Below are 15,181 nucleotides of genomic sequence, written 5' to 3' on the forward strand. Positions count from 1 at the left end.
CATCATTCACACGTTACATTTTTCATCAAATCCATTATTTAACCGAATTGCATAGTAGTAACAGTACGTGTTAGACGACTACACGGGATCATAAAATTGCCACGAGATTATCTGAGTCATAGTATTTTGCTAAACGGATTTCGAAAGTTCATTGCTATTTAAAATATCATTTCGCTATCAGCACTCAGTTTTATTTAATTATCTGATGGCCAGGTCTTTGGTTATTCTTACGATAGGGGAATATGGGAAGGGCTCGCTGGAAGAGGGGAGGGGAATATGAAAACGAAAAGGTGGAACAGGAAGGTAAAGTTTCTGTGAAAACCTGAAACGTGTAACGGAAAACATTTCCCCCCCGTTTTAATCTCGTCAAAACTTGTTAGTATTTTTATACACTAACCTGTAAACTGCATAGTGTTTGGACTAAAGGAAGCATAAAATACTAGCAATGCAGCCACAAGCCTTATTCCACATGGCTACTTCTATAATTTCACATTGAACAGTACAAGGAAAGACTCGTTTATCTCTCCGTGTGGACTAGTGCTTTGCGGTCTAAACTTCTCTCCCTCGCGTGTTTTTGTGACGGTCAACGAAGCTAGTGTGGCAAGTGAATTACTTTTTACACCATTTACGAACCTGATTGGCTCGCGAAGTCACGTGACATTATATGCGCAGAAGCGTTAAAAAGTCGGGTTTTCGCTGCAGCAAACGTAACACGAGCTGTTGCAGAAAATGCCTATAGAGGGAAATGGCGCAAATGAATACTAAATATGTGGTGTTCGATGACCCAAAAACAATTCTGTGTCAACGGATTAACTCCGAATACGAGCTAAACGCTTCTAATTTATTTTCATTTTCTATAGATAATTATTTTCACGCGTTGAAACAATAAATCACTCAGTTAAACAATAAAAATTAAAGCGAACTTTGTTATGCGTGTAATAATGTGTGTTCTGTTTTTGTACTGGGGATGGTTATTTAAAAATGAAATCTTCGTGTATGTTGTTTCTGTGACATAATGCACCGTGGTTTGGTCGCATGTGGTTGAGGGGAGGGGAGCGGAAAAGGGAACCAATAAAAATTTATAATGTATGGATTTAATCAGCACCAAAATCATATGTGGATTTGTTTTGGTCTGACAACTTGTTGACTTTGGAGCCACAAATTTCCAGTTGTTTCACGTGTATGATTCAGCCATATAGTATAATGAAGACGTATTCGAAACAAGGGAAGGATATAGTGTATTAAACCCCTTCCCACCCCCCGTTAACCTACCCCAGTCCAGTTACCTAGCTCTTCTAATTGCACTTTCAACCTCTGTTGTGTAATGTTCTTTGTTTTAAAATCAGTAATTTAAAATTCAATTCATTTGACGTATTATGTTCACTCTAATTGCTGTTTGGTAAGGTCTACTCTGTGTTTATAACTTCGTTTTATATTTTGATTGTCCCTTTTTTTACACAGCTTCGTGAATATGATTGCATAAAAAGTCAAGGTAACCCAATGTTATTTCAGGTTGTGATATGGAGATTTATCTTCTGACATGTTGAGATGTGTAGTCTGTTAGAGAGATTTATCGACTTTTCAGACGTCCTGGCTGGTTCCATCATCAGACCGCGTCTAGAAATGCCTGAGGCGGCTAGGTCAGCCGTTGGGGACAACAGAGATAGGATTTCCGTGTTCTTCCCCAGTTTTTTGAAACGTCGTTTTATAATTTAGACGATGGACAAACTTCAAAAGAAAAATGTTATGTATTATATAACCATTAGCCACGGTGGTCTAGCGGTTAGAACGCTGGCCTTGTAATCCTGGGGTCTCGGGTTCGATTCCCGGCGGTGCCTGAATTTATAACTTGTGTTGGGCAAGGCCGTGGTCTAGGCAACACGGAGTTTTCCTCCGTGGCATCCCAACAATTACTCCATTCACACACAGAAGAAGGCAATGGCAAACCAATTCTGGATCATCTGCCAAGAACGTATATGAACAGGTCCCAGTCCGAGAAAAGGGTGGAAGGATCCTGTTCATATGGACCTGTCCTCAGACAGAACACTAAATAATAATAAGATGAGGTGGTCTAGCGGTTAGAAAGCTGGCCTTGTAATCCTGGGGTCTCGGGTTCGATTCCCAGCGGTGCCCGAATTTATAACTTGTGTTGGGCAAGGCCGTGGTCTAGGCAACACGGAGTTTTCCTCCGTGGCATCCCAACAATTACTCCATTCACACACAGAAGAAGGCAATGGCAAACCACTTCTGGATCATCTGCCAAGAACGTATATGAACAGGTCCCAGTCCGAGAAAAAGGATGGAAGGATCCTGTTCATATGGACCCATCGTCAGACAGAACACTAAATAATAATAATAATTATATAACCATCGTCAGAAATATGCGGATTGGGTCCGTGGTATTATTTATGATTGTTTCCTCGACTTCGAGATTTAAAAGTCCTTTTGTTTTGTTTTTTTACCCAGGAAATGCAGGATGTGTTCAAGGTCTATGGCATCGTAGTGGACCCGCGACATCTTCTTCTTGTTTCAGACTACATGACCTTCAACGGAAAATACGAACCTTTCAGTCGAAAAACAATTGAAGATCACGCATCTCCACTACAGCAGATGTCGTTCGAGTCTTCTGTTAATTTTCTGAAGATAGCGGTAACACGGGGTAAGTATTGAATCAAAATTGTGCTAAATATTTGTCATTTACTCCTCACCCTTTAAAACCCAGTTTCATGGAACAAGACGTATTAAACCGGAAGTTTAATTCTGATATATTTTGTAAGAGGGAACTTAAAAGTAATTTTCTCACAAACGTTAAATTATAGAACGGAATGGTTGTTTTCGTATGATATTGTGGCTTTGAAAACGATTCGGGTAAGTTATGGACCATAACTCTGAGTTGCCAATATGTAGATGGTCATTATGGCTTCCATCGCGATCTGGAGGAGGGGAGAATAATTTCCGACCGAAACATTAGGTTGGCTTACATCAGGAAATGTTGAATCATCCTCATCGTGATTAAGTTTAATGTATTGTGTGTCTGTCCTTGCTCATTATCTAATAACGAATATGAACCATGACTTCTCTGATTTGTAGAGTGGTGACTAATTCGAATGAATTCTTAAGTAGACTAAACTTCACTGAGCGTTCTCGAATGTCCACACGCGACAAAGCTGTACTTGGGAAGCTGATTTTTAGTAGCTGTTCAGATCATAATATAACCCGAGGTTTCAGTTACATGTACTTGGGCCTGCCAGCAGTGTCTGCCTTCCGCCACATGAATCGATCCCCCACTCGCATCCCGTTTTATTTCGATTAATTTTAATATTATCCTCCCATTTACGACATTTATATAACTCGGTCCCTTCCTCGACTAATAGGAAGTCATTATGATAGTATCATTTTTATCACTTGACAACGTAAACCATTCGATCTTGTAGTGGTAATCGATTGTTAATCATCTGACAGTTCTCACCAGTCGATCTTTACAAGGGAAATCGGTCTGGGCGAAGGAATTTTTGTCATGTTGGCAGCGTACGACATCGGAAAGGCTTTTTTTTTTGTAGGGCTGGTGGCTTGTGGGTGTTTTGGGACGTCGGAGAACGGGCTTTGGGGAGGATGTATCAGACCATTATGAAGTCCGCACCGTGAAATTGGTTTTCTGTCTGTTTGTGGCGTGCCTTGTATACTGGGCGCGTTATGGCGTTACTCGCACAACTTGGCGTTTGTAGCACATTATAGTCGTATTTCGTAATTTAATTTTGTTTTTGGAACATTGGATCCTGTAACAAATGTGTACTGGAAATATTAAAAATTACTAATTGCTTGGAACAAACTCCATGGAGTATTATTATTATTATTATTATTTTTAATATTTTATTTAACTACGCCATCAACATTTCAGGCTACTGTACAGTGTTGAGAAATTCCTCGCCTTTTATGAAACTCGAAGGTTCATAAGAGTGTCCAGAAAGGTCCCCATATTTGGCCATGTTTCGAGCCAAGCGAATACACTTTATCTAATTATAGAACGATTAAAGAATTTTTTTTAAGAATGTGTAAGGAAGGAGTCGTGACCTGCGTTTAAGATACTGTTCTGGAATTCGCCTGGAAAAACTGAGGAAAGTCACGTACGTCTCAGGATAACCGGTCTGCAGGACGGAATTTGAACCGGGTCCTCCCGAATAGTTGGTGCGCTCGGGTTTTACGTTCCATAATATTACCCATCTCCGTATCTATACCTTGTTATCATCGTTAATATTTCTTCATGTAGTGATTTTCGTCTTACGTAGTCTGTGACCTATTTTTCGTCAATTTATACTAGACTACGACATAGCATTCCGGAAGTTAACCGTCTTATACTTGTCGCCTTGAGAACCTGATATCTCACCTGGTTAGATTTGTCCTTGTACCCTGGATTCTGTGACCCGCTGTCCTATTTTACGTGGTTTTTCTCATTACTCCCTGCAAAGTACTGGGATGAAACGTTAAATACGTTACATTTTTTCCCGATTTATAAATCAAAGAATAAATCCATTCGATGTTACAGACCTTTAACACTTATTGTTGAATGAGTAATCAATCATTATCCTCTGCATTTGGTACAGCGTCGAAAAATAACTCGCTGCTGTTCATTAATGTTATTAATTACGCGCTACATCTTGATGAATTTATTAAATTGTTGGTGTTTTTACTCCGCGTGGATTTTGCTTGTCTGAATGGTGACTAGACTGAGAATTTTCGTTTGTCGGTGTCTGAAGCCAACATTCCAGTAAGAAAATCTGTTGAACTGGCAACGAGAGATAAGAATAGGTTCGCCAGCCAAGTCATCCGTAGACTTTCTTTTTTTTCCCGTTTCCCACGAATTTCTCCGTCACGTAATTAGGAAGGAGCGTCAAATATCATAACCTAACCTTTCTTGCACTCGGTAGTAGAGACGTAAGGGAGAAAAAGACGTGGTGGTAACTTGGGAAAAGATTGAATTCTGTCATCAGCCGACTGCCACAGGCGTTCTTTTCTCTTCTTCAGAGATTGCTATCAAAATGAGTGGAAACTTCTGTCTCTAGAAACTAATTCTCACGTTTTTCTTCGAACATCTGTGGCGTCCGATACGCGTCCTTTATATTAGAGGATATTGCCAAGCAACCAAGAAAATACAATTTAACGGAATCTTTCCGGGGATATTTCAGGTTATGATGTTGGCGATTATGAAGGTACTCTTTCGGGATGTTGCACAGTGTAGTCTGGTAGAAGTTTACCGACGTTTTAGAAGTATTTGTGGTATACATAATCGTCCTGATGATGGAAGTAGCAAGAATCTGTGAAACGTCGGTAAATATCTACGAGGTTACATGACACTATAACCCAGAAGACGCCGTGAGAAGTTTCTTCTGTTGATTTTAATAACGTAAATAGCATCTCGTGGACCTGTGTTGGTCTACTGATCTCAGATTTGGAACTAATTCTCTCGGTAGTTTTGTCTAGATATTTATAAAGAAGGTATGAAGAATGTAGAATTTAACAGTGAAGATATATTGGATTGATAACCAAGTGTAAAGTCGATATAAAATGGCATGACGTATAGGAAAGATATCTCCTTTACATGTCTTAATGAAACTTTACTCAGGCGACTTATTCCGAACAAAAGAGGCATGCAAGAAGGAATTCTTTAATTTCGTAGCCGTGAATCCAGAAATGTCTCTTTTTTATCTGAACATGGAATTTTACGTAGCATTCCGTAGATAATGAAGACGATGCAGTCAGCAGCTTAGGATGCACAGAAGTTGGGTTTTGCGTGTGTTAATGCAAAGTGTTTTATTTAAGACAGATTGGGAATTATATAATATATAAACACGACGTTTCAAATAAGTTAATTAGTGGCCAGTGATGGTTTATTACATGTGTTTTAGTTAGGATGAAGAAACATCGTTACATGATACATGATTTATGGCGTTGAAGTGGACAAGCATCACGTACACAAGTTATAGTCTCAAGGATCTGCTAGGGAGATGCGAGCTTAGATATTGGGATAATATTAAAATGGATTTTAACTGACGCAGGGTATTTTGTTTTTTTGTAAATTATTCTATAGGCCCATTTTGCCACATAAAATTTTGTCATGAATGTTTCCACATACTATTGGAAGACTAATTACAAGGCAGTTAAAGAATGTATGTCTCGAATCACGAATTCCAGTTATTGAGGGAATGAACACCGACCGGATAAATTACCATTGAAATAGAGATATTTTATTCACTCTATGACGTGTTCAGGTTGAACAAAATGTAAAGATTTTTATTGTTAATTTTAGACTGTTTTATTTTAAAACTTTAAAGATAAAATTCTGTCCAAAAATGTTTTAAAACGGTTTCTTAACCTAAGTAAAAATATATTTAATAATCCACACGGTGTATTCTTGATGCAACATCTTAAAGTCAAATTCGAAATCCCCCTTTCTCCCCTTAGCCTCCTGTCTTTTCACAGTTGGCCCTCCGAAAGGTTACCTCTTGAGAATATATGTGTTAGAAAAAAAAAGGTTAACGTCAGAAATTGCTTCAGACGAGATAAATCCATCTCGAAGTTCTATTAATAAGATCAGTTTGAAAACTGAGTTATACCATTAAGGCATACTGGGTTCCATTAAATGACATAATGAAGTACTCTATTAAGTACATTACTGCGTATAAGTTGAAAGTTTTTTTTTCTCTCATGAAAAATGACGTAATTATCTTTACCTTAACGCCATAGACTCAGTTAAAATATCCTTATATTATGTAGTTTTCTTTTCTGATTTCTAAGTGCAATATAATTGTGATTATCCTACCTAATCGGGACCGGAAGACGATCAGATAATCGAACATATCTGATAATAATGTAGACAAATGAAAAATACGATGGTAAATATAAACTCAGTTTATAACTCAATTTAAGTTATTAAATTTCGAAGAAAATTTTATACGACATCAAATGAAAAATCTCACAAAGATAATATAAATTTATGAAGGGAAGAGTTCCTCTTGTTTGCTGTAAGGTCACCCCCAGCGCGTCATCAGGAGTACGTCTGTAGCAACGGAGTACATAAACAATGTAGAATGTGCATGGCGGGGGGGGGGGGGTGGTTGATTCATTCTGAGTCGACTGTTGATAAAATGGAACGTTCCGACACGGCAGGTCGGATAAAAACGGAATATCTTATAACCGAAGTTCGGATAATAGATAATTTTCACACTCTCTGATAGCGATATTGACGCAGCCCGCACGACATACGTGTCGGAGAGGTTGCAGCAGAATCACGGCGTTTCCCAGTAACGAAACATTTCAAGGGACGGATAACGTCACAGCTTAATATGAAAGACTGAAAGTAGACTGGTCTAGCGCAATAGGGTAACAAAATCTTCCTCAAGAACTCACATACAGTCATATTTTATTTTAGAATGAAAAATATTCTTGAAATATCACCATGCCCGTCTGGACGTACACTCATGGTTTTTGAACCAGTAGATGGATTTTTACAAAACTTGGTATGGATGTCATGTATATATTTGCGAGGTGGGAACGACAGTTATTAGTTTAAAAATAGTGTCCTGATATAATGTTTAGTGATATTTTATTCGAAGAACCTGCAACGTGTAGCGTGGACTTTGTGTTATCGTATTTTATCCAATATTTTAAGGAACAAAAACTCGGGTTTTCGGTACAGAAAAGAGAGTCATAATTTGTATGTTGAAATTTCCTGAATGCGTTACTAAGCCGTCTTTTGTCAGAGTTTCAAAAGAAGGCTCTAAAGTCTAAACCAACCAATGACAATGTCCAGTTCTTTTGTAGACCGCTTACGAGGATGAACTGCTGTGTATTGGCTGCTTCATATGTGGTACGGATGGGATTTTTTTTAAGTTCTCAGACTGTGCTAAGTACATTTAAGTTTGCAGTCACATATATAAAGAAAACTTCTTTCTTTCTGCCTTCAAAAAATATTTTGTAGCTCTTAACGAAAGTGCCGCGTCGAGGTATAATTTACGTAATTGATCAGTGGCTGTTTTAAACTGAACAATGAGGAGAGTTAAGATTTTAACTCGTACCAAATATTATTAGATGTAATAAATCAAGGAAAATGAGATTTATGTCCACGAGAATGGTGAGAACGTCATTTGGAGACAAAATGTGTTTCTGTACGTAAATGAATGGATAATATTAAAACACATTTTGAAATAAATGGTGAATCTGAGCGTGGACTAGATTGATCTCTCTAAGAATAGGGACCAGTGGTGGGATTTTGTGTGTATGGTACTGGACATCCATGTTGCAGGCAGGAAACTCTTTGACTAGCTGAGCAGTTATTAGCTTCTCACAAAGAACTTTGCTCCGTTGAGTCAGCTGTTCTGAAATTTGAGAGAATAACTTTTATAAGAAAATATTTTAGATCACTGAGTTCAGATTTGAGCTTGCGGATGGCAATAGAATACATTTACTGCTGTGATAATAGTCTGTCGCCTTACAGGGAATTATTTTTTTTATCTACAATCGCCATATTGTGGATATCGGAGGGGGAGTTTGAAAAATTGTGTCTGTGTCTCATGAAGCGCGCGTTATAAATGGAATATTTTACCTCGAATTTTGCAGAGATTCGATCTAAATTCTCGAGGGATCGCTTGATTCTATCGAAATTATCAGATTTTTTTTTTACAAAGTAAATGGGATTGTTTCTTGCAATGAAAAATTATTGTAAACAAAGAATACGAGTATGTTCCTGACGCATAGATTCGAGGTGTTAAAATGACGTAGGTTATACCAAAATAGTTGATGATACGTGTTTATATTTCGCATTAAATTACAGTGAAACAATGGAACAACTGGGCATTATAATTGTGTGACTTGTAACAGGGGTTTTTGTATGTCCCGATATTATGGTACTCAGTGCTGGTAAGGTCTGCAGAAAATGGGTAAACTAGAGTTTCCTTAATGGGAACATAAATTGTGTTAAATTGCCCCTTTACTCCCACCGCTCTTCGACTCGGGTCTCTCACGCCCAAACCCCCATTCCACCGAGTCGTCCCGATTGGCGTATTCGGTTCTGAGGCTGTGTGGAAACGATAAGAAAGCTTACACGGTCGCAAGAACTAGTTAACCATGGCGTGGCGTGGTTTTCTCACCGACATAGCAAAATAGACATACACTTAATGTCAGAGACACATTTAGTTTATTTGTAAACTATACACGGCTTTTCAAGTTAATGGCCCCATTCGCAACGAAATTTATATCCGTAGCAAAGTTGTTATACATATTTAACTGTTTTAAGTGTCTGTTGATGTCATATATGAGAGCGAAAAATACATTTCTGGAAGAGTTAAGAATCACAGCAGTGTTCAGACCTAATTTGGTTCAGAGACATGCGAAGAATTAAGATTTGATGATCTCACGGCGTTGATTACGAAGATGGCGGGCCTCTGAAACGTCGGTTAATTTCTACACGGCGCTACACCCCAGAAGGTAGTCATCATAAGAAGAATTAGAGTGTAGGTCTTCGGGTCTTAGTGTAACAATAACATGACGTGAAGAACATCTTTAGAATGTCACTGTACTTCAAGGAGTTATTTATTTATTTTATTTAGTGTTCTGTCTGACGACAGGTCCATATGAACAGGATCCTTCCATCCTTTTCTCGGACTGGGACCTGTTCATATACGTTCTTGGCAGATGATCCAGAAGTGGTTTGCCATTGCCTTCTTCTGTGTGTGAATGGAGTAATTGTTGGGATGCCACGGAGGAAAACTCCGTGATGCCTAGACCACGGCCTTGCCCAACACAAGTTATAAATTCCGGCACCACCGGGAATTGAACCCGGGACCCCAGGATTACAAGGCCAGCGTTCTAACCGCTAGACCACCTCATCTTATTATTATTTAGTGTTCTGTCTGACGACAGGTCCATATGAACAGGATCCTTCCATCCTTTTCTCGGACTGGGACCTGTTCATATACGTTCTTGGCAGATGATCCAGAAGTGGTTTGCCATTGCCTTCTTCTGTGTGTGAATGGAGTAATTGTTGGGATGCCACGGAGGAAAACTCCGTGTTGCCTAGACCACGGCCTTGCCCAACACAAGTTATAAATTCGGGCACCGCCGGGAATCGAACCCGAGACCCCCAGGATCGAATAAAAATTTTCTTGGATATTATCCATCGTCTAGTAAATATAAAACGTAAAAATCTTGACGAAAGTTACGTTTTTTTTTTGTCCCGTTTACACAGCTTCAAACGAAGGGGTAGTTTTGAAAGGTAGCCTGTGAATTACATGTAAAAAAAGTTACCGTGGCCTATTTTAACCTTGAGTTATTATCCTAGAACTGTACTATAAATATTGAGAGAAGAATGAAGCCTGTAAAAGTGTCTGGGGGGGGGGGGGGTGTTTCAGAATCAAAATGAAAACCTTAAATCTGAATGTGAATCTTAGTTTTAAAAATTCGTTATATGTACAGAAATAAAACCGAGATTTACGTTCGAGTCTTGGTTCAGAGTAGCGATTTTCAGTTCGATGTATCTTACAGTTCTGTAACAGTAATGTATTGATTCTGGGGTATTCTTGTAGTTTGTTTTCTGCAGACATGATTTATGTAATATCATAGAACTTTACATTCGAAGTCGTTTTATTTTGTGAATTATTTGAACGGTTATGCATGTTGGTAAGGCTTTGAATAAGAATAACATACAGAGACGGAGGACGATAAATGTTTCGGACTGAGAAATCTTTGCCATTCAGTTGGACAAAGCTGGCGCTCAACCGCTTAGCACGCGTGATAATTTTATTTAAAATACTGAATTGACCTTTTTTTTGCTGGGGTAACGGGTTCGAATTCTGCTGAAACCATGGATGTTTTTCTGCGTGTTTGTGTGTTGTGGTGTCCTGTGTGGATAAAGGTTTTTGATAAGGGCTGATCACCTGTCTAGGGAAACCTGCAAAATGTCTGAAGTGACTAACCATTTCGGAAGTGGAGGTCACACAACCACATCTATAAATGATGATGATGATGAGGTCTGTACTCGTAGACAGAGGTAAGATATATGGAGGAGAGTCTTTCATGAGAAACTAATCGCTCAGCTACCCGGTTTTCATGTAAACCGAATTTTCATTACCGTGTTCGTAGCAGTCCATACTTTGATATTGTTTCTTTGAGATACATTTTAGTGATTATGTTCCCATAGGACTTTTAGGCTAAAATTATATATTAATTTCTCATCTTACGCATTCTGCTTTATTAGTCAAACCAAAATAATATCTGGTGAAGGATACAAATTATGAACATTATTTTATATAAAGAAGATAATTTGGGATAAAGTTCTGTTGGAATACGTCTCTATAATAAATCTCAGATTAATTTATGTTTACATTTTAGTTTTCTTTGGAGACTCACGTAGACATATGTTATTTCTAGTATTATACCCACTCTTTGTTTCAGGTACATTATTGACCAAAATTATAGGAACCGTAAAGCTACGTCTGCCACCCCCAATGTAACATTGGCGAAAGTCGACAGTGCAGAGAATAGAGTTTAGGATTAAATTAACTGGCATATCCACGAGAGTTCTATTATGTAGTGAAATCCATGGTGGATTTAAAATTAACTTGTGGTCGGTACAGGACTTTACACAAGGATCCACTGTCTGTCGAGTTCTCTTTAACGATGTTAATTCATATACTACAGTTTGTTAGCTCCAGAACCATTCCAACTGCATTCATTAACATACATTACAACAGTTATTTGAGCGTACTTTTTTGTTATAAAGAATTTGTAGTAAAAAAATATAGATTTGATTTATTAATCGTGGAAAATCTGAAGACATTTTTGGGTTATGGAAGAAGTGATTTATCTCTTGTATCTATAGTGATTTGTAAATCAGTTTCTTAGTTTCTCGACATTTTTAATTTCAGTGTCAAAATGGCTAATTCAGTAGGAGTTTGATCACAATCGGCGATTAATATGGTCTTGTACGGAGACGGCCTATTTGAACATCCGTCTAAAGGGACTGAGAAACACCACGAAAGATTCTATCGTCGTGTAATGTTTTTATTATTATTATTAGTGTTCTGTCTGACGACAGGTCCATATGAACAGGATCCTTCCATCCTTTTCTCGGACTGGGACCTGTTCATATACGTTCTTGGCAGATGATCCAGAAGTGGTTTGCCATTGCCTTCTTCTGTGTGTGAATGAAGTAATTGTTGGGATGCCACGGAGGAAAACTCCGTGTTGCCTAGACCACGGCCTTGCCCAACACAAGTTATAAATTCGGGCACCGCCGGGAGTCGAACCCGAGACCCCAGGAGTCCAGTAATTAATACGAGGTTATAAATGCGTGCACATTTTGTTGAGGTAATTTTTGTGTGGAAAGTGAAATTCCGAAATGGTTGCGACTTTGATTTATATTTTGGCTTCAGAGACAGAAATTACGAGAATATTTGTAATTTACGCGATTTAATTTTGAGTGCAAGCGACACAGTAACGACTGTATTCTTTATTTTAATGGGGTTTTGATAATTGGGATTTGTGTATTCGCTTTAACTAGTTTTTTTTTAAAATGTAATTTGTTATCGAGGGATAGAGTGATTATCAGTGCCATAAATTTTGGAGGTGTCCACCGGTTAATTAATCAAAACCAAATGTGGTCTTGCATATGTAATTAAATCGATACTGTATGCGAATTAATATTTATTTCACAATTACAATGCTTCCAGTTATGTAAAATGTATTTTGAATTCTTAAAAAATCAGCCATAATATTAAATGCAGACTAGAAATTGTCTGTGGGGCAGATGAGCTATAATTGTATTTGTCCTATCGTCTGTGGAACCCCACCAACATATTTTTTCCTAGACTACTTACGAAATCATAACATGGCACGTTGCGTTAGCATGCTTGGCTCTCAGTGGTACCCGGGGGATTTCGGGTTCGATTCCTGACTTTAATACCAGATATTTTTTATTTTATTCAATGCCTCCAGGCAGGACCTCTACCTTCAAATTCAGAATTTATGGGTATTTGGGAATTTGGAACGCGTAGTTAATTAAACCGAGAAGCAGTGAATTAAAATTAATTATTTGGTTTCCCGTCAAATCACAATGTATTTAAAATAAGATAATTAATAATAATTAATAATAATTCACAGACCTATGTAAACATCAGATGCATCACTTCAAACAATAAAGTTGATCCATTATATGAAAATATCTGGACACGAACACCTCCAAAAAACTACACTACGAAAAAATTGTAAAAATTGTAATTGAATTTTAAATTTATTAATATAATTTTACACCTGATGATGGTTTAATAAAACCGAAACATGTTGTAAATGTTCCAATTGTAAATCGATTATTCGATATGGAACACGAAATGATATTTTAATTATTTTAATTATCTTATTTTAAATACATTGTGATTTGACCGAAAACCATATAATTAATTTTAATTTAATAAGTCACAATATGACGCAACTACACTATCTTAAGTAGTGAATTAGTTCGTAAGGGACATTGAGCATGGAAAATTGTTTATTATAATAAATAATATTATTATAATTTTATAACTCATCAGTAAAATGTAGCATATTTTATGTTAATAATGTCTGCGAGTGGATTTTAACATTGATAATCACATTTTTAAGCCTGAAATATGACGAGAGTAAGTTGTATTTGATAGTGTACTTCAGTTTATATTTAATTAATATTATTTCTTATTTGATTCGTTTATATTACAGCGATAGGCAATCTTAATGTAAATGCCCTGCCTTTATTGGTATAAATAAACTCTGTCCTTGGGTTTTTGAAAGGAACTTTTGGCTTTGTATTTGTGTGTATATATAGATATGTGGTTATAGTAACGTAATACGACATGGTATAAACCACGGTGGTGATTATAAAGATGGCTGTCTTCTGGGTTGTAGCGTTATGTAGTCTGAAGTTTACCAACGTTTCAGAGGTACTTGCTGCCTCTGTCATCGGGGCTACCGGACGACGGCCATCTGTGTCCTCACCGCTGTTATAACCTGAAATATCAACTGTTTTATTCTGTTTCAGGGAAGCGAGATGAACTAGTGTCGCCATCTAGTCGCCTGATGGTTGGCCAGCCTTTTATTGGGGGAACTGGTTCGTTCTCTCTCCTGCACAAACTTTCGATTCCTTGAGCTATACAGTTAACAACGTTTGCATTACTTTATTCATGATTACGTCTAAAGAATTCGTTGTTTTGCTCATACGAATAACTTTTGTTTTGATCAAATATAATTAGATTAGACTAAACATAACGTTACAGGGTTTTTTTTGGTATTAATCTGTTATTTCATTAATGTAAGTACCATGTTCGTCATTAAATTTGTTTTTGTAATATACCTGAAACTGCATTTTGATTGAATTCGTGGCTGTTCGTTTATGATCTGATGTGAGAATCTGAGAAGCTTATAAAAAATTGTGGTCCACAACGCTCGAATACATACATTCATGCTTATGTTGCACTAGTCATTAAAAAGTTTTATTTGCTAATGACGTGTTACTGGTATTAAGATTTTATTACATTATAAATACCTTAATGATACTTTATGACGAGTCGACATCGTTAAATGGACCACAGATAAATAGGCCAAAAATATGTATAATAAATCTTTCTATTACGTAATTTACTTGGTTATGCTGCTAGTTTTTTTTTATCTTAGGTCAAAATTGTCTCGTCAGTGACCTTTTCTCAAATAGATTTGAGGTTTACGTAGGCGAGTTCGATGATGCTCTGGGCTTTGGGGTCGTGTAGCCCTGAACGTGGAGATATTATGTTTCTCCGAGACTATGCCATCTGCCGACAAGTTTATACCTCTCAAAACCCCAGAAGAAAACACGGCTCCCAATCTGTGTTCCTCCTTTGGGGCGAGAGACGAAGTTTGAAACTTACCTGCAGAATAACAGGTAAGATTTTATCTTCGTATATTTTAATCTTGACGTTTTTGGAGGGTAGAAGGAAGATAAAAGTTTCTTAACTAAATGATAAAAGCGTACTTTGTCAGTTGCAGAATGTTAAGTTGTTTATCTTGTAAACGTAGCTCGAGGAGTGGTTAACCCATCTGCGTCGTATTCGGGGAGATCTGGGAGTTTACGTCGCCCTCTTTAAGCATATTTCGACATTGTACCTTAAATTAGGTAACTGGCAGT

At 37.5% G+C, this 15,181-nt stretch overlaps 2 protein-coding genes across 5 annotated transcripts in view; one reads left to right on the forward strand and one right to left on the reverse strand.

Annotated features, from left to right (window-relative positions):
- Window positions 1-14,380, forward strand: part of Polr1A (RNA polymerase I subunit RpI1) — a 64,738-nt gene extending 50,358 nt beyond the window's left edge. The window contains exons 31-32 of the mRNA XM_022067028.2: window positions 2,467-2,659; window positions 14,063-14,380. Coding sequence (XP_021922720.2) covers window positions 2,467-2,659; window positions 14,063-14,169 — 300 coding nt within the window. The 3' untranslated portion in view covers window positions 14,170-14,380. The remainder of the gene's footprint in view (window positions 1-2,466; window positions 2,660-14,062) is intronic.
- Window positions 1-15,181, reverse strand: part of LOC110831251 (cytosolic carboxypeptidase 6) — a 323,299-nt gene that overhangs the window by 32,863 nt on the left and 275,255 nt on the right. The gene's annotated exons all lie outside the window — the stretch shown is intronic.

Source organism: Zootermopsis nevadensis, unplaced genomic scaffold (assembly GCF_977971745.1).
Source record: "Zootermopsis nevadensis isolate Lab colony 2312 unplaced genomic scaffold, Znev_1.0 Znev_ptg000023l, whole genome shotgun sequence".
Taxonomy (NCBI): Eukaryota; Metazoa; Arthropoda; class Insecta; order Blattodea; family Termopsidae; genus Zootermopsis; species Zootermopsis nevadensis.